At 36.8% G+C, this 24378-nt stretch overlaps 1 protein-coding gene across 3 annotated transcripts in view; it reads right to left on the reverse strand.

Annotated features, from left to right (window-relative positions):
* Positions 1-6401: 6401 nt before the first annotated feature.
* The window catches only part of LOC121370621 (F-actin-monooxygenase MICAL3-like), a 98100-nt gene continuing 80123 nt past the window's right edge, over positions 6402-24378 (reverse strand). For all 3 annotated transcript variants that reach the window (XM_041495979.1, XM_041495978.1, XM_041495977.1), the window contains 9 exons: positions 23246-23472; positions 21263-21658; positions 18244-20658; positions 16447-16511; positions 14097-14286; positions 13050-13146; positions 11913-11986; positions 10669-10783; positions 6402-10111 (listed from right to left, as the gene is read on the reverse strand). In XM_041495979.1, coding sequence (XP_041351913.1) covers positions 9973-10111; positions 10669-10783; positions 11913-11986; positions 13050-13146; positions 14097-14286; positions 16447-16511; positions 18244-20658; positions 21263-21658; positions 23246-23472 — 3718 coding nt within the window. In that variant the 3' untranslated portion in view covers positions 6402-9972. The remainder of the gene's footprint in view (positions 10112-10668; positions 10784-11912; positions 11987-13049; positions 13147-14096; positions 14287-16446; positions 16512-18243; positions 20659-21262; positions 21659-23245; positions 23473-24378) is intronic.

The raw sequence follows: 24378 nt of genomic DNA on the forward strand, positions 1-24378 counted from the left end.
TTCAGCACTGATCTGTTGGCAGCATTATTTTTGTTTTGAAAACCTTACATTAATTAATTCCACTTGACTATTGCACCTTCAAGTTAAGAAATCAACAAGCATTATATTTGATACATTCCAGTGTATTAACTAGACTTGTTTATGTGTTTGTTTTGCTAATGAACAGTGCCAACAAATATATTGTGATATTTACATATTGTGTATTTATTTGCTACAGCAAACTCTTTTTAAATAAATAGAATAGTTTCTTTGGATTTATTTACTTGCTTTTATCGAATGTTTAACTTATTGTTGTTTTATTCAGCCATTAACATATCGGGCAGGTGGGGGATACACAACTGAGATGACAGGAAACAAATGTGTAAGCTTTATGCCGCTTTGCTGTGTATAATTGTATTTGAGATTTTCAGTTTTTTTCATCAGATGTGGATCTAGGAATTTTTAATGGAAGGGTGGTGTAACATTAGGCTGTATATGGGATTTTTCTAGGGAAGGGGTTGCATTAGTTAAAAAGAACCGGCGTCGTGGCAGGCCATCGGTCTACAGGCTGGTAGCTACTGGGTTCGGATCCCAGTCGAGGCATGGGATTTTTAATCCAGATACCGACTCCAAACCCTGAGTGAGTGCTCCGCAAGGCTCAATGGGTAGGTGTAAACCACTTGCACCGACCAGTGATCCATAACTGGTTCAACAAAGGCCATGGTTTGTGCTATCCTGCCTGTGGGAAGTGCAAATAAAAGATCCCTTGCTGCTAATCGGAAGAGTAGCCCATGTAGTGGCGACAGCGGGTTTCCTCTTAGAATCTGTTTGGTCCTTAACCATATGTCTGACGCTATATAACCGTAAATAAAATGTGTTGAGTGCGTTGTTAAATAAAACATTTCTTTTAGTTAAAAAGGGCATGTCCAGTATTTAGGGATGGATGCAACATTTAAAAAGGCTCCTACAATATTCCAAAGGACACTAACATGTAGTATCTATATGGTAATCTTCCACACAAATATCAAGCTGATCAAAACTAATTTAGACTCCCATCATATGTGGTCATGAGGGACAGAAAGAGAAGACCAGAGGGCAACATCCACTATCAAAATATAGTTGACCAAAAATGAGTTGAATGTAAATCACTGGGATTCAGTTGTTTGCACGATCCATTGGGTTATTTACTTTTATATCTGAAGAATTAATTTCCAAAACATATAACTATTTACGTCATTTTGAGAAAAACATGGTTTCTCTGCAACATCCTGTTCAATAGGCATAGGTCATTTCGACGGAAATTTTTCTGGACTGTTGAGTTGTATCAACATCAGAATATCTTCACAGTCAATTCCAAAATCTGAAAATTGGTAAACGTCAGGTTTTGGAAAGGAAGTCTTCAGCAATTATTCTACAACTGGTGCATCAAGAGCTGCGTGTAGTCCTGTTTGTGATAAAGTGCTGCCAGAAGGAAAGGAATATTTGTTTAGCCAAACCGTAGCATTTTAAAGTCGCAGACACCAATTTTTGGCACGTTTTTCACTATTTAGAACAATGTTTTATAATTAAAATCATACATTACTTACATTTTCTTTAGAATACCTCTGAGAAGTAATGGTTATGCAGACAAGCTCTATTGCAGTCTGTTTTTAGAGGATATTTCACTATCATTGTCACAGAATCTTGTTTCACTGTATTGTAATTTCATCCCAATGTTACAGGTTTGTAGATTAACCAAACTTGGGGTCCATTTTTACACGTTGAAACTAGGGTAAATGCAATTTTAACATTTGAATAAAAAATTTTTTAAATCAAACTGCTTCATTTCCTCTCACATTAGAATTCTAGTTATATGTTTCTCCCAATCTGCCAGCTTCTATCTTTTGGATTCTTTTCCTGTTGGGGCGTGGCATAGCCCAGTGGTAAAGTGCTCACTTGATGTGCAGTTGGTCCAAGATCGATCCCCATTGGGCCATTTCTCGTTCCAGCCAGTGAACCACGACTAGTATATCGAAGGCTGTGGTATGTGCTATCCTGTCTATGGGGTGGTTTATATAAAAAAGATACTTTGCTACTAATGGAAAAATGTCTGAATTACCAAATGTTTGACATCCAATAGGCGATGATTAATTAATCAGTGTGCTTCAGTGGTATCGAACAAAACAAACTTTTAAAACTTTTCTTGTCCATCTCCACAACCAAACTACAAGAGGTATTTGTCACCTGTAACCATCCATGTCACACACCTGCCATATTCCATCAGCCTTTACTGCAGGCTTAGTCTGACCACTTTCAATCCTTTCAATAAGAAATCAGTCACTTGTTTCATATTTCAACTGTCCACTAGTGAAACTTCTGCTTGCATGGGATTATTTTAAAAATAAAACAAACACTGGTAAATGAATATTACATTTTTAAATTTTTATTAATAGCCATGCCGATTTGCATGACTGAATGTATGATAGTATATGACCCTTCCAAATTTGCATAATGACTAGCACAACAAGCACATATAGTCTTGAATAAGGTTGCCTCAATGACATTGCATACATACAGATACATACAACAGTACACAACCACAAACACATTCTTTGCTAATTACTGTCAATTAAGTACGTAGTAGCAATGATTAATGCTTCAGGGCCCATCCTTAAAAAAACTTGAGTCCCGACTCGATCTTAAATGACATCACACACATACAATTTCTATGGCATTACCATGACGTTCATGTCTCACTCTTTATTAGTCTCGAGTCTAGACTCTAAAAGTTTTATAAGCACCAGGCCAGACCCTTTAAATAACATTTCCATGGATCTCTAACCATGAACATAAGCAAAATATTTTACATATATAGGAATGCTTGATAAATAACAATGAAAAAGGCAAGAATGATATTTGTAAACGATGGCAAACTGCTTAAGTTGCCTATTACGTTATTAAAGATGCAGACCCTAGTTTTAACCCGTAAAAAAAACTGACACCAAGTTTAGTTCATTTACAAACCTGTAACTCATTTGGATAAAGTTACAATAGAGTGAAAGAAGATTCTGACGTTAAAACGAAATATCCTTAAAAATAGAAAAAAAAATCAATAAACTGCTACTTCTCAGACAAACATGCATTTTTAAAAATACGAAAAATGCAATTTTTGGTACTAGGATACCCAGAAACACTTTCGGTTCTATGGAAATGAATAATGTAAAGAATAAAATACAAGTAATGTTTGATTTCAGTTATCATAAACGGCTCTAGTAGTGAAAAATATGCTGTAGTGTTTAAAAACTAGGGTCTGTCCCTTTAAGCAGTCAATCCTACAGGCAGGATCACACATGGCTTATGAGCCAGTCAATCCTACAGGCAGGATCACACATGGCTTATGAGCCAGTCAATCCTACAGGCAGGATCACACATGGCTTATGAGCTATTAAAGGCAAAGTGGCACACAATAGACGAAGTATTCACTGTCCATTATTCTTCAGCTAACATGCACTACGACATTTCAAACAGTTACTGTTATATATATAAGAACTGTTGGCCATTCTTGGTGAATTTAACAATGTATAATGGACACAAATTGTTTAAAATCACATAGCATAGCAGTGATTTTATACTAAATTTGTGACTGTTATACATGTTACATTCATTTTAAAATTACAAACAATTCCTATAATAATTACAAACAACACAACTTACTTAGTTAAAACAAAATACACATAATTCAGTTTCTAATGACCTTTCCATGACCCGTTTTATGGAAAGACATCCCATTTTAAGGTTTATTGAAGAATAGTAATAACTTTTTAATGCTGTCATTCAATCAGAATATGGCAGAAGCTTTGTAATGATAATCAATTAACAAAGTTATATTTTTTCAGATTTATAAGTAATAGGGCTAGCTCTGGCAGTCGCCAAATTTGACAATTGCAAATTCTGAAAACTGGCAAATTTTATTTTGAGTTGGCGAATAATTTTATGACATTTTATTATAAAATAACTGTTTTCTGCCATTTTTCAAGTTTAATAAATAATTTGGCGAAACTTTGTGTTCACCCTGAGCTAGCCCTGGGTAAGTAGCCATAATTCAAGTTTAAAATACCAAAATATAATTAACCACTGGCACATGACAACTACATGTATTTTTCTGGTTGGATAAAGAACATTTTCACAACAAATACACAGAGCTGAGGAACCCTAACCCTTTCTCTGAGGGAACACAGAGCTGAGGAACCCTAACCCTTTCTCTGAGGGAACACAGAGCTGAGGAACCCTAACCCTTTCTCTGAGGGAATACAGAGCTGAGGAACCCTAACCCTTTCTCTGAGGGAACACAGAGCTGAGGAACTCTAACCCTTTCTCTGAGGGAACACAGAGCTGAGGAACTCTAACCCTAACCCAGGGGGATCATAGAGCTGAGGAATCCTAATCCAAAGGGAACACAGAGCTAAAGAACCCTAACCCTGGGGGAACATAGAGATGAGGAACCCTAACCCTGGGGTAACACAGAGCTAAAGAACTCTAACCCTGCGGGAACAGAGATGAGGAACCCTAACCCTGTGGCAACATAGAGATGAGAAACCCTAACCCTGTGGCAACATAGAGATGAGGAACCCTAACCCTGTGGCAACATAGAGATGAGAAACCCTAACCCTGTGGCAACATAGAGATGAGAAACCCTAACCCTGTGGCAACATAGAGATGAGGAACCCTAACCCTGTGGCAACATAGAGATGAGAAACCCTAACCCTGTGGCAACATAGAGATGAGGAACCCTAACCCTGTGGCAACATAGAGATGAGGAACCCTAACCCTGTGGCAACATAGAGATGAGGAACCCTAACCCTGTGGCAACATAGAGATGAGAAACCCTAACCCTGTGGCAACATAGAGATGAGAAACCCTAACCCTGTGGCAACATAGAGATGAGAAACCCTAACCCTGTGGCAACATAGAGATGAGGAACCCTAACCCTGGGGTAACACAGAGCTAAAGAACTCTAACCCTGCGGGAACAGAGATGAGGAACCCTAACCCTGTGGCAACATAGAGATGAGGAACCCTAACCCTGTGGCAACATAGAGATGAGAAACCCTAACCCTGTGGCAACATAGAGATGAGGAACCCTAACCCTGTGGCAACATAGAGATGAGAAACCCTAACCCTGTGGGAACATAGAGCTGAGGAACCCTAACCCTGAGGGAACATAGAGATGAGGAACCCTAACCCTGAGGGAACATAGAGATGAGGAACCCTAACCCTAACCCTGATGAACATAGAGCTGAGGGACCCTAACCCTGAGGGAACATAGAGATGAGGAACCCTAACCCTGAGGGAACATACAGCTGAGGAACCCTAAGGGAACATAGAGCTGACCCCTATTAAACAGGCCTGGCCACGTTATTCTCACAATTTCTGTGCAATATTTCTACACAAAGGGATGTGATAGTCATTTAAAAGTAAAAAAGCTGAAATAACACAAAAAAGCTAAAAATTCTATATCACATTTAAATAAAGCTAATTATTCAGCATTTCAGATCAAATACAATCTATTTTGTAAAAACAATTTTATATGTGGGAATAAATAACACAAAAAAGAACAGTTGAAATGAGATAAAGAAGCAAAAATTACACGAAATCACATAGATCCGACGACATTACAATTCTGCACAAGAATAATTTTGTAATAAGTTTATTTATTAATGTGTCAGATACCTTTGTAAATAATTGTTTCTTATTATAGTTCTTCACGTAGCTGGTTTTATGGACATGCATTTACGCATATATACATATTCACACCACTATCTGCAAAATACAAAATATATTACTGTACAGTTGCATATACTTCCTTAAAAATGTTGAGATGAAAGAATAGGGTTTCCAAAAACGAAATTGGATTTCTGGAGAATAAAAAATAAAAAATGATGAAATGTCAAAATTAAAAAAAAAAAAATTTTACGATACATTTCTATATACATTATGCAAAATACTAGTAGTCTACTTTACACCATATAAAAAAAAAAGTAACCTTTACTGTACAAAGACTAAAACTCAGTAAATAAATAAACAACAGATCCTGTCTATACTGTGTCAGAATGAAACTAAGTTTATTTAAGGATTGTCTGTTGTTTCTTTTAGTTCATCTGGGTATGAACAAAAAAAATCATCCGCAAACTGTGTGAATCGGCGAAGCCATTCTCACATAAGTTTGCGGATGATTTTTTTTGTTCATACCCAGATGAACATAAAAGAAATAACAGACAATACTTATAATTAAATTTGAATGATACATGCTAATAATAACACTAAAACATCATACTTTATTTTGAATTATATTTTATCCATAAACAATAACGCTCATTAAGACAACTTGCCCATATAAAATGACGTCATCACATATGACGTTCCCTGACGACGTAATTTTTACGTTCATCGAAAAATGAACAAACTCCTGTTGCTACGTCTGGACCAATCGGATGACGTTACGTTGCAATGAATGTAACAGAAATTTAATTATTATAATATATTAAAACAAATAACAGAATGGAGCGGTCATCCCGTTTCTGTAATCTACGGTCAACTGTTTGTTAGAATTCAGCGTATCAACTATTGCATTTTAAGCTTCTTAAAACAAAGTGGATCTCATAGAATGTATTCACCTCATTTAAATTCCCATAAAATGGTCAAACAAGCGATGCTTTTCGGTCCTGGAAGGAGGAGCTGGCAAAAGATGACACATGCACCCATGACAGGCGATGCTAAAACCTATGACCTGAAATCATTTCTTCTAATAATTATAGAACATAGTTTACGGTCAAAGATTCAATAAATGTTAAAACTGAAATATTTATTCCAATAATATTTTGTTTAATTTTAAAACATTCAGGTAAGAGAAACATTCAGATCTAGTGGGAAAAAATAAGACAGAAGAGAAACTGAGAAATTAGGAAATGATAATCTAATCTAACTAGAATGCTAGTATAGACTTCTTTGAATCGGTCAATTATTGATCCACTATCAATGGAATAATAATCTCTCCAAGGTAAAATGGGTTACATCGCATACACTAGGATAAAAATTCAGTTTTATCTTATATTAAGTAAAGATATGAAAAAGGTCTGGTATTACCATACTTGGCAGACTGAACCATAAGGGTAATAATATGGGCCAATATATATTATGTACAGAATTATGTTAAAAACAATAATTCTTTTATTGTACCTGAAGATCAATTTAGTTCTATATGTTTTTATCAATAATTACTTTTAAACATTTTTCAGAAGAAAACAAAAAATTAAAATAATAAATACTAATTAAATACATTTAAAAAAATTAAATATAATAATACGGTTGTTGATTTTACAGTATGGGATGTTTAGTCTGATCTGACATCTAAATGAAAACATTTTCATTGTGCCAGAATACATTCACTTCTATGCATACTGATTTGGTAGGTCCAAGTAGAAACATAAACCACATCTAAAACAGGTTTTTAACTTTTAAACATGGGACACAAAACAAAGTTTTAAAAAAATGCAGAAATACAGATTACCCAACATTGTAGAGATACTCTGCTATTGAGATACATTGCACGTAGATTCTGTATTAATACCACAAACATTGACAGGCCGTAGATAAGCTTGTTATAGTGGGCTCACATGCGTTAGGATAGCAAAGCACAAATAGTTCTACAATTCACTGCTAAGTAAATTTTATGAACAGTGTGGCCACCAATAATATTTCACTGCAAGAAATATAACAAGAAAAACATAACAATATTCAAGAAACATAAATATGTTCATATCTTGAATATGGAATAAGTTACAGTAACGAATGTGTATTTAAATTAGCTATTTACCTCGCATAACAAGTCAAATGCAAATGCACTTAGATTACAGCCTTCGTATGTCACATAAAACTGTGAATCTACACATCAAAGATTACCCGTAATCTTTGAAATTATTATTGACAACAGAATATACAATGCATTTTCATATCACAAGTACCAAAGGTTTAGCCATGAGTACCAGTTTAATAAGTAAAATACATGCATAACATAATAGAATTAAAACATTTTTGCAGCATATGGAGGTACATTGTTAAAAAGTCTATTTCTCATCCTGTCCAGCTTCTATGAGCTGCTTATTGAATACACGATTAGCTTTGAACACACACTACAGCCAATGCTGGAGGATGTGTCCATAAGAAGCATACCTGATCGATACAGATAATAGTTGATGTAATGACAAATGATCAAACAATTTTCTCTCCAAAACATCGTCTTAAGCAGATGTAAATATAAAGATATGATCAAAAAACACTTCACAATCTTCACCAGGAAAGACGAGCGACGCCCACTGCCCTCCACATTCACTTAGAAAGTTCTAGGAGAGCAGCAACTTGATCACCTTGCTATACAATGTTTAATAAATGTTATTTGAAATTTTATGCGACTGTTCACCTAGCACCATTTCAGACAAGTGACTCCTGGCAAGGTGAAGCCATGCTAATTGAAGGTCCTCCTTTTTCCACCCCACCAACTCTGTGCCTCTTCAAGTCTACTAGACATGATTTAAAATGTCCAATCACACAGTGGTCGCAATATCACATTTAATGTTTACTATATTTGTGATGTAATCAACATGAAATTGTGGAGAATTCAATGATCTAAAGGGAATTTTACTGGTAAATCTGATCTCAAATGGAATGAGGAAAATAATAATATAGTTGTTCCAAAATTAGTCATACATCTGGTCCACAGTCTTAAGATGTATATCAAGAATGTTCCAATTTTCTTTCCCACATGACAGAACATTTTCCTACATCTAAACTTGAGAATGCCACATCAAAATATGATTGTCTTAACACTGTCAGATTAGCAGTTTGGCCATCTTCCCTTGAATTATACTGTTTAACAGCAAATATAAAAAAAAATCTTTTTTTCATTTTGTATAAAAACCATACAAATAGGTATTAAAACTCAGTTTAGCATTGACTAAAAATCTCTCTTTATAAGTTATATATTTCCTTGCTAACAACTATTTTTCATTTCATCTTCTGACTGTAGGCTGGAGAGACAAAAATCTGGTATTATTTCTGGAAACTGCTTGCCACATTTATAAGAATCATATCTGCACCTATTTCCAGTATTAAAATGTTAATTTTAGTCACTGGGAAACTGGTATAAAATCCATCGGTCTCCATGGGAGACATCAAGTGTTTCACATTGTTTCTTCTCAGTTCATCCCATCTCCAATATTTTTATCTGTAGGGGATGTGTCAAAATATCATTACAGGATGTATCATTTCAGTCATACCATATGGTATATTTTATACCGCAGGTGATGTGTCGGAATATTGTTATTTCATCTCCAAATCTTAAAGTACAGGGGACGTATCAAACTACCATCATGTAACATCACATATCTTCAAGTTCAGGGGATGTGCAGTGTTTGACAAATGTTTGAGAAAGTCACTATAGCCCTCACAGAAGCTTTGGCTAGTGCCCTATGTATTACAGCAATACAGTTGACATTTTCCACCAGCCCCTACTAAATATTAATTATCTGGGACAAAGGGCTAGTGGATTTGTTGAACCACCCTGATGTGTCAAAGTGTCATCTTGTTTATATTCTAGTGCAGGGGATGTGTCAATTTACCACCAAGTCTTATCTTCTTGTTTATCTTCTAGTAAAGGGGATGTATCAAACTACAGTACCTATCATGTCATCTCAGATATCTTGTAGTACAGGGTATGTATCAAAGTAGTGTCATGTCCACTCTTGTACTATCACCATGTTATCTCAGATATCTTATAGTACAGTGGATATGTCAAAACTACTGTCACATTATTTTACTTGGCTTTTAGTATGGGGGATGTGTCAAACTAAGTTATGTAATATCATCTCATGTATCTTCTAGGAATGTTTCAGAGTTCTGTCACATTATCTTGTGTATCGTCTAGCACAGGGGGAGGGAAGTTGCATTTGTCTAACTACCGTCATGTCATCTGATCTTGGGTTCCCTCAGTAGCAGGGGGTGTGTCAAACTTGCCAAGTCCTTTGGTATAACTCATCGGGGAAAGTTCAAATCCCTTCTTCAACATCATGTCTTGCAAATCTTTGTCTTCCTCTTGCTCTCTGTAAAATAAATTATTCAAATAACAACAGGGTTTTGGGGGGTTTTGGGGTTTTTAAATCAACAAAAGCTATTTATTTTTTAAAACACTATAAATGGTGTTTTTGGAATTGAATTTAGTAACATTCTCTCTGATAATCAAAAGACCAACCAATAAAACATTGAAATAAATCAACAAATAATGACAAACTATTATTATCTCTCTAATATAGAAAATTACAAAAGAACTATAATTTTATATTTCAAATTGAACTCCATAAATTTTAAGTTTCTTTGTTTTGTTTAACGACACTATTAGAGCACATTGATTAATCATCGGCTATTGGATGTCAAACATTTGGTAATTCTGACACATCATCAGAGAAAACCCGCTACATTTTTCTAATGCTGCAAAGGATCTTTTATATGCACTTTCTCACAGACAGAAAAGCATATACCATGGCTTTTGACCTGTTGTGGTGCACTGCTTGGACGATAAAAAAAACCCTATCAGTTGAATGGATCCACCCAAGCGAGCACTCGACAGACTGAGTGTAACCAACACCCGACTGGTGGATACCTTAAGCGATCTTCATCCAACATGGCAACCAGACTGTCTCTCTGCTCCACAACTTCGAGAAGTTCATCAAGAATCCTTTTCTCGTTGGTCATCTGTTCTTCAGTCTTACTACCGGCTATAAGATAGCAATACAAGAGAGTAAGAATTGCTGTTCATTCAAAACAAAACCAACCCCACCCCAGGGCTAGCGAGTAGAAAAATTAACCAAATTATCTAATAAACTTTAAAAATTGCTAAAACCCAGTTATTTTGTAGCAAAATATCCCATTATTACATGAAATAATGCCAAATTAAAACAAGCGTTCTGCTAAAGCAATACATGTCCCCTACCAGCCCCAACATTTTTTCGTATCTCCTAAGTTCAATGGCCATAACTCTGTCAAAAATGTGTAAATTGCTATGAAAGTCAAACTTGATCTGTAACAGTATATGATAAAGCTATACACAAAATATCAGCTCAATATCTCAAGGCATTCTGAAAATAAATGTCTGAAATTTTTTTTTCATAGATCCTAAGTTCAAGGGCCACAACTCCTCCATAAAAAATTGGTAAATCACCATTGAAAGTCAAACTTGATCTGTAACAGTACAGGATACAGCTATACACGAAATTTAAGCTCAATATCTTAAAGCATTCTAAAAAAAAACATCTGAAAAACAATATGTGGGACAGACAAACAGAAAGAAGGACGGAGATGAAACCAATAGTCCCCTCCAGTTGGACCGGTCCGGGACTAATAAAATTTGCCAATTTCTTTATCAAATTTGGCAAGTGCCAGAGCTAATTCTGCCACCCCCAACTAACAAATTGACTGTTATTTCTCAACACAGGAACTAGTGATGGTAAGCCTCTTTATTTTGCTTAAAAACCTATGGCCAGTTTTCTTGTACAAATTTGTGCATGCAATTTCATGCTTGGTTTCAAAAGTGTGTAGTGAACATGAATGGTAACAGTGTAGTTGAGAACAAGGCAAACCCAACAGCCAAGAATGACAGCTGAATCAGTGAATCTGAATAAGGGTACCATTCCACAAATGTGAGTATGTGTAACAATGGCCCAAATCCATTTTGTAAATGTGGTTATTATACACAGATTACGATTAGACTTGATGAAACAGATTTTTTAAAGTTTCCCTGTAGAATGTGGTACTGTTGAGTTGGGCCTCTATTGAATTCACCGATTCAGGTAGTGGCTGTACTGTTATCCTGCTAATCCATTGCTGGTTTGACTGACATACACTCACCCTCATTCTGCATCGACTCTCGCAATTCATGCTGCAGTCGAGCCTGTCGATCTTCCAACTCAAGCTCACGAGCTCTAGGAAAGCAAAACAAAACAAATATAATAGACCATTCTCATAACTGAAAGGATATGTCAAAACAACAGAACATGAGATAACTGTAAATATTTTTTCTGACATTTAAAAGAAAAGAAGAAAAAAAGACATTTACAAATCAGTTGTATTATGTTTATTTCAGAGCAGGATCCAGTGATCAACCAGGGGACCTAAAAATATTTAAGTGTTGCCTTTTTTTTCTTTTCTTTTTCTTTTTTCATTGGGATGCCCTTTTTTTATTGATATTTCAATGGAATGCTATTTTGGCGAGTAATAAAATGTCTAAACCAAGGTACCAATACTGGACTTCATAGAAAATGTCCTGAGTTTAACTGTCTTGTTAATTTAAAATTAGTGTCAATACTAATTCCCAGGGCTTCTAGATTATGGTAGCCCCACTCCCATGGTTAGTAATATTTAATGTTGGGCTAGTAAATACCTAACATTGCTATGCCCGATGGCTAGTGAATTTTTTTGGTCAAATGTTTTAGTTAAGTCTATTTTGTAAATATGAATATCCTGCCCATCCAACCCCAACCCCCCAATGTCAGTGTTTTTAAGCTGTATCTCTCTCTTTAGGTGACATATTTGATTATTACTATTATTTAGTAAAATTGTATTAACTTAAAGTAAAGTAGGGCTAGTGAATTTTTAATCATGGCTTGTACATTTTTTAAATCACTGATCCCATGGCTAGTGGATTTTATAAAAATTCAAGAAGCCCTGAATTCCACAATTTTTTTAACTGTAATTTTCCAAATTCTAAACTAGTTTTAAAACTGGATCTTTCCTCAGTCTGGTTTTCTTTTTTCAGTAATCTGATAAAAGATGAAATTATCAAATAGGAGATATCTACTCAATGCAATTTTAATAAACATAATAAAACCTGCCTGTATTATGACATTATGACTCCAGTTTGTTTTAAATATTTAATACTAACACCATATATCTTTTAGACTACTAAACACATTAACAAATAAAGAGGATTCAAAATGCAGAACAATATGATTGATGTTTTAAAATCTGTAAATAACGACGACTTACCGCACCATGAGTTCAGACTCGTATCTCACTAGAGCGTTTTTCTCATGCACCAAATTAAACCATTCCTGCATAAGACGTGTCTCTTCTTTAATTGCATCTACATATCAAAACAAAACACAAATTACTTCTTTTTCTCTTCTGTTATTTTTTTTTCAGTAATGACTTGATAAGCATTTCAAGAATACTCAACGAGCTACGAGATAATACAGATTATGTTGCACAAGGTAAATTGATATCCTTCCTGAGCTTTTGACAAGATCAATTCACAACTGCAAGATAAACGCTACAGTCCAGTAGTGAGTTGGGTATTCTATGTATTACCCATTTTCAATATTTATCAATTTATGGAAGATTTTCGAACTATACTGTTGTTGAAAATAAGTTTGAAAGTGGAAAACAAGATGCAGCATTGCGTCAGAGCTGTGACGTATGTATTGCTGATGACCTAAGTTAGTTGTGAACATTACTTTCACCATGGAAACTATTCTTACACACAACCATCTATAGTGAAGCACTGTTCATGACGTCAAAACGTATCTTGGGGAAGAAATGGGGTTTTTTCTTTCCCTAGGGAAAGATCACTTTTCCTTCCCCACTTCTCTCTGCCCATATGGGTAATAATTAATGTTTTCAACCCTTAGTTATACAGAGCTTGAGATATGCATTTAACTATGTTATCAGCTAATAATGAGTCTACTAGGCTAACGTCCCTTCGGAAAATGATCAAACTGTTAACTGTCTGCAATGATTAATGACAAACTACCATCCGTGCCACTGTATGATGATGAAAGACACAAGATATGAAACTTACAGCAGAAACTGTCTAAACCATATCAAAGCAACGATTTTATAATGATTTTTGGTCATTAGATAATGAAGTATGTCATGAAACATTAAGCATCGCATAAATATGTTTTGGACTACTGCTTGAGTAGGAAAACAGCCTCAATCTAAAGAACTCACTGTATTCCATTCTTAATCATTCATTTTCATTCCTTACAAATCAAATGAACTGAATGACGTGTCACAATTCTTATGCTCTCTAACCTGATCCCTCTCCCCGTAAAGCTTTCTCGACCACAATTCCGCGGTTTTCCAGTTCTCGCTGTTTGACATCAACTTCCTCGAGCTGTCGCTGAATCTCCTGGGCCGATCGAAGGCGTTTCTGCTCTGCCAGCTTTTGTTGCTTCTGAGCCGCGCGGTGCAGACGGCGAGCCAGATGCTCGTCGGTTTCACCCTATAAACACAGTAATATGTAGTCACTAGTGATGGGATTAAAGGCGCACACCCTAGTTTCAGCCCATAAAAATGGACACTAAGTTTAGTTAATCTACAAACCTGCAACACATATTTGGATATGATTATAACAGAGAGGAGCTAATGTCTGTGATCTTTAAACAGGGAAATACTGTCAAAAATAACTAGAGCTTGTCTCATTAACCATTACTTCTTAGACAAACATGTCTTTTTAAAAACTAGGGTATGTCGCTTTAAAGGTAGACCAATCGGTGTCATCCTACAAACACAGTAATATGTAGTCACTAGTTATGTGTGGTATTACAGGTATACCGATCGGTGTCATCTTACAAACACAGTGATATGTAGTCACTAGTGATGTGTGGTATTACAGGTAGACCGATCGGTGTCATCCTACAAACACAGTGATATGTAGTCACTAGTGATGTCTGGTATTACAGGTAGACCGATAGGTATCATCCTACAAACACAGTAATATGTAGTCACTAGTGATGTCTGGTATTACATGTAGACCGATCGGTGTCATCCTACAAACACAGTAATATGTAGTCACTAGTGATGTGTGGTATTACAGGCGTGATCGGTGTCATCCTACACAGTAATATGTAGTCACTAGCGATGTGTGGTATTACAGGTATACCAATCGGTGTCGTCCTACAAAAACAGTAATATGTAGTCACTAGTGATGTGTGGTATTAAAGGTAGACCGATCGGTGTCATACTACACACAGTAATATAGTCACTAGTGATGTGTGGTATTACAGGTAGACCAATTGGTGTCATCCTACAAACACAGTGATATGTAGACACTAGTGATGTGTGGTATTAAAGGTAGACCGATTGATTTCACCCTATAAACACAGTAATATGTAGTCACTAGTGATGTGTGGTATTAAAGGTAGATCGATCGGTGTCTCCCTACAAACACAGTAATATGTAGTCACTAGTGATGTGTGGTATTAAAGGTAGATCGGTCGGTGTCATCCTACACACAGTAATATAGTCACTAGCGATGTGTGGTATTACAGGTATACCAATCAGTGTCGTCCTACAAACACAGTAATATAGTCACTAGTGATGTGTGGTATTACAGGTAGACTGACCAGTGTCATCCTACAAACACAGTAATATGTAGTCACTAGTGATATGTGGTATTACAGGTAGATCAATTTGTGTCGTCCTACAAACAGTAATATGTACTCACTAGTGATGTGTGGTATTACAGGTAGACTGATCGGTGTCATCCTACAAACACAGTAATATGTAGTCACTAGTGATATGTGGTATTACAGGTAGATCAATTTGTGTCGTCCTACAAACAGTAATATGTAGTCACTAGTGATGTGTGGTATTACAGGTAGACCGATCAGGTGTCGTACTACAAACACAATGATATGTAGTCACTAGTGGGGTGTGGTATTACAGGTATAGTGATCAGTGTCGTCCTATAAACACAGTAATATGCAGTCACTAGTGATGTGTGGTATTACAGGTACAGTGATCGGTGTCGTCCTATAAACAGTAATATGCAGTCACTAGTGATGTGTGGTATTACAGGTACAGTGATCGGTGTCGTCCTATAAACACAGTAATATGCAGTCACTAGTGATGTGTGGTATTACAGGTAGACCATTAAATCATCATTCAAAAAGAAAATGATACTCTACCTGCATCGATAGACTCAGTAATTTCGTTATTTCAAGTCCACTATCCCTTAGAAACCCTAATCTCTTGGCTTCAACTGGTTCACTCAACTCTGAGGGACTGACATTATAACTTTAAGCTAGACAGGCATTATATTACAAAAGTATTTGGTGAACCCACAACTGTGTAATTTCTTTTTAAAATGTAATTATTAACATCAAAAAGGTTTCGAATGGTGAAGCATAATATTTTATTCTGTGTTTTTAGGATACTTGAACTAAGAAATAATAATAATAAAAGCAAAATTATAAGCTAAGGGAATAACTAAATCAAATGCAATGGAATATAAAAATATTCTTCAAGGTTGATACATGTAATTATTCCACAAACTCAGAGTCCACCAACTTGAATGCATTTTATGTCTCAATAACTCCCAGTGATTGATTTTTATCATAGATGACAAGATCATTTAATTTAGTAAATATAAATTACTTACATGTCTTTTCATCTGAAGAGTACTGGTTGACATCATACTTTCACCAGAATCAGAAAATTCATCCACTGAAAATACAAGATTGTCAATCAGCCAGTCTTGGGCAATGGACTGTCAAAAGATGTATTTTACATTGTGACTGATGAAAACATACTAAATGGGCATGGCAAAATAAAACATTCTTGTTTTGTAACTTGCAATTTAAAATTAATGTGAAGAAACTATTCAGAAAGGTGTAACATCAATATAAAGACTAATGATTATCTCCATTAAAAGAAATGCATTGTTTATTTTTAAAATTATATATCCTGGAATCCTGCGTATAACCATTAGAGCCTAGACTCCAATCTTTGATCATATCACATGCATACAATTATAGTCATTCCCACAGGGAACGCCTTTTTTCATACTATACAATTTACTACAAGTTATTTATTTCTGAACCAGGGCTCGAACTTAACGGCGGCAATGACGGCAATTGCCGTCGGTGACATATAAACTGCCGTCGGTTGGGGGCGTCACCGATTGCACTTTTGTGCCGCCGGATAAAAATTACTGCCGTCGGTATAGCTCTTAACCGACGGCAAAATGTATAAACGTGTATGAACATTATCTGCTAGTATTTAACACGGATGTTTGGGTCCTGGTTGGAGTTAGTCATGCGCATACCCTGTGCATGATTCCATTTATAATAAATTCTTGTTTATTGAAGTTTATTGACATAAATTCAAGAAATTTGACATGTAGCCTACATACAGAAAAATAACCTTTCAGTCAAGTTTATTTGTTGCAAAAGTCAGTTTAAAAAAATTGCCATCGGCATACTCAAAATTGCCGTCAGTGGGTAATTTATTTTTTAATTGCCGTGGGTGATAAATTCTTAAGTTCGAGCCCTGCTGAGCTGATTAATTTCTAAATCACATACAAAAATAGACATTTTTATTTTTCTTATTTTTAAAACTTTTTTTTTTTCTTCCGTCAAACCAAACTGAAATTATTTACAAAAAACCTTAGTAGTAGGATGGGACAGATTATAGGATGGCATGCTGTTAAAGTCTCACTCTATTAGAAGTTTGTTTGTTTTGCTTAATGACACCACTAGAGCACATTGATTTTGTAATCATCAGCTATTGGATGTGAAACATTTGGTAATTTTGACATAGTCATAGTGAGGAAACCCGCTACATTTTTCCATTAGTAGCAAGGGATCTTTTATATGCACCATCCCACAGACAGGATAGCACATACCATGGCCTTTGATATACCAGTCATGGTGCACTGGCTAAAACAAGAAATAGTCCAATAGGCCCACTGACGGGGATCGATCCTAGAGCGACTGTGCATCAAGCGAGCACTTTACCACTGACCTACGTCCCACCCCCTCTAGACTATAAGTTTTATCCCGTCTAGACTATAAGTTTTATCCCATCTAGACTATAAGTTTAGACTACAAGTTTTATCCCGTCTAGACTATAAGTTTTATCCCATCTAGACTACAAGTTTTATCCCATCTAGACTATAAGTTTTATCCCGTCTAGACTACAAGTTTTATCCCGTCTAGACTACACGTTTTATCCCATCTAGACTATAAGTTTTATCCCGTCTAGACTATAAGTTTAGACTACAAGTTTTATCCTGTTTAGACTATAAGTTTTATCCCATCTAGACTACAAGTTTTATCCCGTCTAGACTATAAGTTTTATCAATCTGGTTAATTTTGAAATATTTAGTTTGACCAGTACTAACATGTTATGACATGCTAGAACTGTTATATCATAGCATCAATTTACATGTATCTACCTTCTGCTTTTGGTGCAACAGGAACTCGAAAGCTTGGTTTCTTGGGAGTCTTTGACACCCCATTCTCTGCTGTATAAAACACAGAACCGATCTGAAGTCCTTTAATATTGTCACTTAAACTGGAATCTAACAAATCTGTGGAATGAGACTTTCTTTTCTTCTTTTTCTTGTCGGACTTTGACACTGGTTCTTTCTTTTTCTTAGTCAAACTGTTCTGATTACTGGAGTCCGACGGACTTTCGGACACATTTTTCTCTTTGGCAGACTTGTCTGGAGATTTGTTCGACAACAACTTGGACAGAAGTGACTTTCTCTTCTCCTTTTTCTGATTATCACTTTCACTCTTGCCTGAAGACTTTTCCACCTTACTCTCAGATTTTTTACTCTTACTCTTAGGGGTCTTTGTTACTGTTTTTTGTCTTTTCTTCTTCCCCTTGCTACCCACAGAAGAATAGTCAGTTTCTGCTGTGCTAGATATTGGTGTCTGTGTGCTCTGTCCCCGATTCTCATCGCTGTCGGCCAACGTGTCACTAGACTGTGGATCGGCAGACGAGTATGACATACTCCGGCGATTTCGTTCATCAGTCTTCACCTTTTTTGCCACCCGACTAGCTGGCGCATTATATGCCCTATTCATACACTGTAAGCCTAACTCCTCGTCACTCTTCAATCGCACTTTCTCACGGGCCTTCGCTTTTGCTTTTTCAAGATCCGATTTGCGAATTTCTCGAATCTGATCGGCACTTAGCACAGCAGGTGTCGTGCTATCTTTAGGTGGAGTGGGCAAGAGTCGCTTTCGTACATTTTTATTAGCCGGCTCCTTAGGCTGCTGGGGTTTAGTTTTCATGGATGTCGCAGGAGTGTAGAATGTTTCATCAACTTCGCTTTCATCTGCAAACGGAATATCCATATCGTCCTCCATACTGTCTGCCACAGGTTTATTTAAAACAACGGGTTCCTTGTCCAACAGACTCTTGTCCAACGGGATTCTCTTGCGTCTCACTTCCGATCCATCGGAACCTTGCTGTTCCGACGAAGAATCGGAAAAGAATTTATTTCTGTCGACAGATATTTTAGTCTTATTTTGCTTCGGGGTTCGAGGCACAGGTTTCGGTACAAACGGAGTGGGCGAAGCACTAGTCTCCCTGCTGTCCGATCCACTAGACTTAACATTAGCTCCATCGTTGTCTTTGAACACCGGGTTAGAGGACACACTGGAAGAAACACTCACCCCAGACAGATGTTTGAACGTGGGAGAAGATAGTGACTCCGAAGTCGTCGAACTGCCAGACCTACCAACGTTGCGACGAGATTCAGTTTGCAGTGCGTTTGGTTTTAAAGGTAACTTACGCACAGATTTTGTCTTTTTATTTTCTGCTTTGCCGTTTTTTAGCTCCAACTTCTTCGAAAATTTAGGAGATTCAGACTCTTTAGGAAATAAAGGTGTGCAAACGTCTGGTTTGTTTACTGGTGCAAGAGGGGTTCCATTTAATAGAGAAGGCTTATTTTCTAATACGTCTTGTGATTTTTCCTCAACTACTTCAGGAGACAATATAACATCCGACTGATCGGACACCGATTTTTCGTGTTTTTCTTCCATCAAGCTACTGCTCGGTGTTTTATAAATACTACTCTCATCTTTTTCACTGAGTTCGGACTTTTCTTCACAGATGGTGCTATCGTTTCTATCGTCACAAACTTCCATCGACTCCACATCTTTGCCGTCGCTCTTTTCACTCTCAGACTGGTCCTCCCCAAGCACCATGCTCATCGTTGCCGTGTAATCTCTCAACATATCGTCATCTGGCCTGGTGTCGTCTTCATCGCCCACGCTGTCCAAGAAATGCTGGTTGTACGCCACCTCCTCTCTCAGTGAACTCTGCGATGAGAGGGAAGACCCAGATGGTGTCGATATTGTAAAACTGGAATCAGAACCTGCCGAACGGCTTCGTCTTGACCGGGTCTTTTTTTTCCGCCTCCCTCGCCTGTCGGTCACGAACGTTTCGTCGATGAATTTGAACTCGATGGCATGTTTGTCGTCCTCCTCATCTCCCTTCACCGTGTCTTTCATAGCGAGCACGCTCTGTAGCACCTGCTGCAGCGTGCTTTCACCCCCCGACGCAGTGTCCTCGGTTTCGTTCATGTTCTCCACACTGCGCAGCACCTCGCGTTCAGTGTCGTCCAGAGCCCTGCCAGACTCTCTGTCTTCTTCGATGCGAGACGAACTGACCCTCTCGTCCTCATCAGAGTTGCTCAAAGACTCCTTCGTTTCCATGGCAACCAGAAGCTTCTGCATGGCCTCGCTGACGGCAGTCTTGTCGAGGTCGGCTTCTTCTTCTTCAGACACCAAGTCATCTTCAATGTCGGCGTCGTTTGTTTCTTCAGTGTCATGGTGTTCACCGTCGATGTCGTCACCTGTGACGAAGGACAAATCAATGTTAATTGCAGTTCATTTTAATTTAATGTTAGTGCACTCAGCAAAAGTGAGTGAATATTTTAACAGGGCTAGACCTTAGCAGTAGCCTGGGGTGTTTTGGCTACCAATTTCTCACTCAGGCTACTAGATGTTTAAACCTGGTAGTCCACCGGGCTACTAGATTTGTTCTGCACCTCTAATTACTCTGCAATCAACAAGATGCTTAAACACCTAAAAACACATCCTAAAACAACGTTTAACTAAAAATAAATGATTTTGCTTTTTTGTCTCTTTTTGGGGATCTTTTATATGCACCATCCCACAGATAGGATAGCACATACCACAGCCTTTGATATACCAGTCGTGGTATACTGGCTGGAATCAGAGATAGCCCAATGGCCCCACCAACGGGAATCAATCCGAGACTGACCTCACATCAAGTGAATGCTTTACCACTGGCCTACATCCCGCCCAAAAATAATTTTAAAAAGGCAAAAAATGGGCTAGTGACTTTTCATGGAGACTAATATCTTTTGTAGTGCATTAGTCCTCAGGCCGACAGAGATATTTCCCATCTTCTACCTTTGAAGAAGTAGGACATACCTTCTGATGTTTCACTCTCTTCAGCTGAAGCCTTTTCGTGGTCGTCATCGTTGCTCAGATTCTTATTTTCCATCTGGACATCCTCGGTCGATGCTGCTGTCGCCGTGTCATTTTCCATCTTCTTCTGCTTGTCCAGACCAAACATATGCATGGCATCGATCCTAACAGGCTCAGGTGGCGACGCGAAGAAGTTGGCACGTGCGGCAAACATGGCCGACACCGACGGAGACTTGAGAGGGGATGGAAGTTCTGCCTGCTCTTGTTGCCGGTCCTGGGGCATCTCGTCTTTGTTACCGTCCTCCTCCTGTTCATCACTGTTGTCTTCTTCCTCCTCCTCCCCTTCCTCCTCGGTGTCACCTTCCTCTGTTGATTCCTCATCCGTCTCGTATTCAGAATCTGAAAAAGTTGTGTTTTGTTTAACGACACCACCAGAGCACATTGATTAATTAATCATCGGCTACTGGATGTCAAACATTTGGTAATTCTGACATAGTCTTAGATAGGAAACCAGCTACATTTTTAAATGAGTAGCCAGGGATCTTTTATATGTACTATCTCACAGACTGGAAACCTGCTACATTTTTCCTAATGCAGTAAGCGATCTTTTATATGCACCATCCCACAGACAGGATAGCACATATCACGGCCTTTGATATACCAGTCGTGGTACACTGGCTTGAACGAGAAATAGCCCAAATAGGTCGACTGATGGGGATTGATCCCAGAGCGACTGCACAATTTGTAAGTATTATCGTATAAAATATCAAATTTTGTGTTTCAAAATTTCTAACTAAGTAAAAAGCAACCCACCTATAGTCCTTCCCACAGGGAACGCTGTTTTCTTACTATTCGTATTTACTCAAAGTTATTTATTTCTGAGCAAATTGTTTTCTAAATTGCACACAAAAATAGTGGGTTTTTTGTTATTTTCAAAATACTTTTACTGTTTTCTTACATCAAATCAAACTGAAATTATTGACAAAAAAACATTGTTCGGAAGGACTACAGATACACATTTTATGTGCAGGGTGCAGAAAATACTAATCCACTCACCTAATGTTAGTGAAAAGTTTGACTGATGAGTTCAGAAATATAACCACCAGTCCAAAGGGAGATCTCCTTTTTTTACTCACCATTTAAATAATTTATTTATTTTTTATTAAATCTACTACTGTATACGCAAATATTTTTGCAGCTAAAATAATTTGCGATCGGGCTTCCATTTTACATTTTCACGAGGAATTATTTTCGCAACTGTGTCCCCCGATAATAAAATCAAAATTACCCATATTTCATTTGCCAAACACTTTTCAATGACGATTTCACACAGACACTTTTTCACTTGCCAAACACTTTTCAATGACGATTTCATGCACACACTTGGACATGTTACCATGCTGTCAATGAGACGTCAGTGTTGTATGTATGTCTGATGGAACATGCACATGTGATACAGAATATTGAAAAATGCAAATATCAGAAGAAATAACTTTTAATTATTGATGGTACCCACAAATTTCCATTCAAGGTTACAAAGAAAACAAACAAAACTGAGATTACGTAACAGACTTACACCTAGCTGTGTGTCACTTCGATCAAATCCACATGACCATGCAGGTTTACAGAACCACGTGACCTTGTGGATAATTTGGTGGTAAAGACAAAGTGCATACGAAACTCGGTATAAATTTAACAGAAACTTCTGACTGCTCGTCTTTTGTATCCATGAAAATTATACCAAATCTGAAATAAGTTTGCGCGTAATTAAATTCGCAGTGCTGTCAACATATATTTCATTCGCAAACATTTTTGCATATACTTATATCATAATCAGATGTTGCAACATAAAAAGATATCTCACCATGTTTTGATTTTACTGGATGATCAATCTGAAGTGAAGTTTTTATTACACAATTATAGTACTACAGTGAAACCCCTGAAAACCAAACCCTCTGTAAACTGAAAGATACAGAAATAGCCAACCTTCAACTTCAGTGGTGTCATCTTCGTCATCGTTATCCACCCCTTCTTCTTTCAACCTCGTGTATGTTGATGACGAAGGGTCAGATTTTTCAACAGCATCCACAAGATTTTCCTGCGAGTGTCTCAGTTTCAACGACGATGCCAGTTGGTATGCCTCTTCCCAGGTCATCGACTTGTTGAGGCCAGTATCCACAGGGTCAAACAGAACATCATCCTCGCCACCCGACCTGCAACGTACAGCCAACATTTCAATTAAGAAAACAATTCTACACTTCAATTTAAAGACTTTATGTGCCAGTAATAATAATAATAATAATAATAATAATAATATAGTAATGGTAATAGTAATAGTAATAGTAATAATAGTAATAGTAATAGTAATAGTAATATAGTAATAGTAATAGTAATAATAATAATAATAATAATAATAGTAATTTAGTAATAGTAATAGTAACAAGTAATAATATTAATTTAAAAACCAGGTTTGTGATAATAATCTAAAGTAAAAAGTCGAGATATTCAAAGTGTCACAATAACTATATACAGTGAATTCTGTCAAAACTGGCTAAGTTTCATGGCACCAGATTTTCTAAATTCTAAAACGCGACCCTCTAAACACCGGATCCTACTATTTCAGTTCTAAAGATCTTGCTCTTGCTACCCCAATCACTCTCATGCCTCGATTCTACCCTACATATAATAAAGTGAAATTGTAATTAAAACATGACAGTTGCATATTAACAAACTCGAGATCAAGAAGCACACACATCTGTGAACAGACAATGTGTACACGTACATGTCAGAGAGAAGTTCCAATGATTGATTATAATCAAAAATCAATTGTAAAAATCCATAATCGATTGTGTGGAGAAAATATTAACTGCAATAAATATTATTGTTCTTCCATTTTAGATGAAGAAATTGATGTACATATTTTTGTGTTGGTTAATAAAAATATATGTATATATATTAAATAGTTATTACAGGAAAAATTAGCCATTTGTACTAAATTGTAGGGACTAGATCCCAGCAAACACAATAACAAGTGCATGGTTCTTGTAATGTAAATCTATCTTATATTCATATAATTTTAACCAATTGCACAATCAAAAGTTGATCGGTTGAAGCCAACC

Source organism: Gigantopelta aegis, chromosome 4 (genome assembly GCF_016097555.1).
Source record: "Gigantopelta aegis isolate Gae_Host chromosome 4, Gae_host_genome, whole genome shotgun sequence".
In the NCBI taxonomy this organism is placed as follows: Eukaryota; Metazoa; Mollusca; class Gastropoda; order Neomphalida; family Peltospiridae; genus Gigantopelta; species Gigantopelta aegis.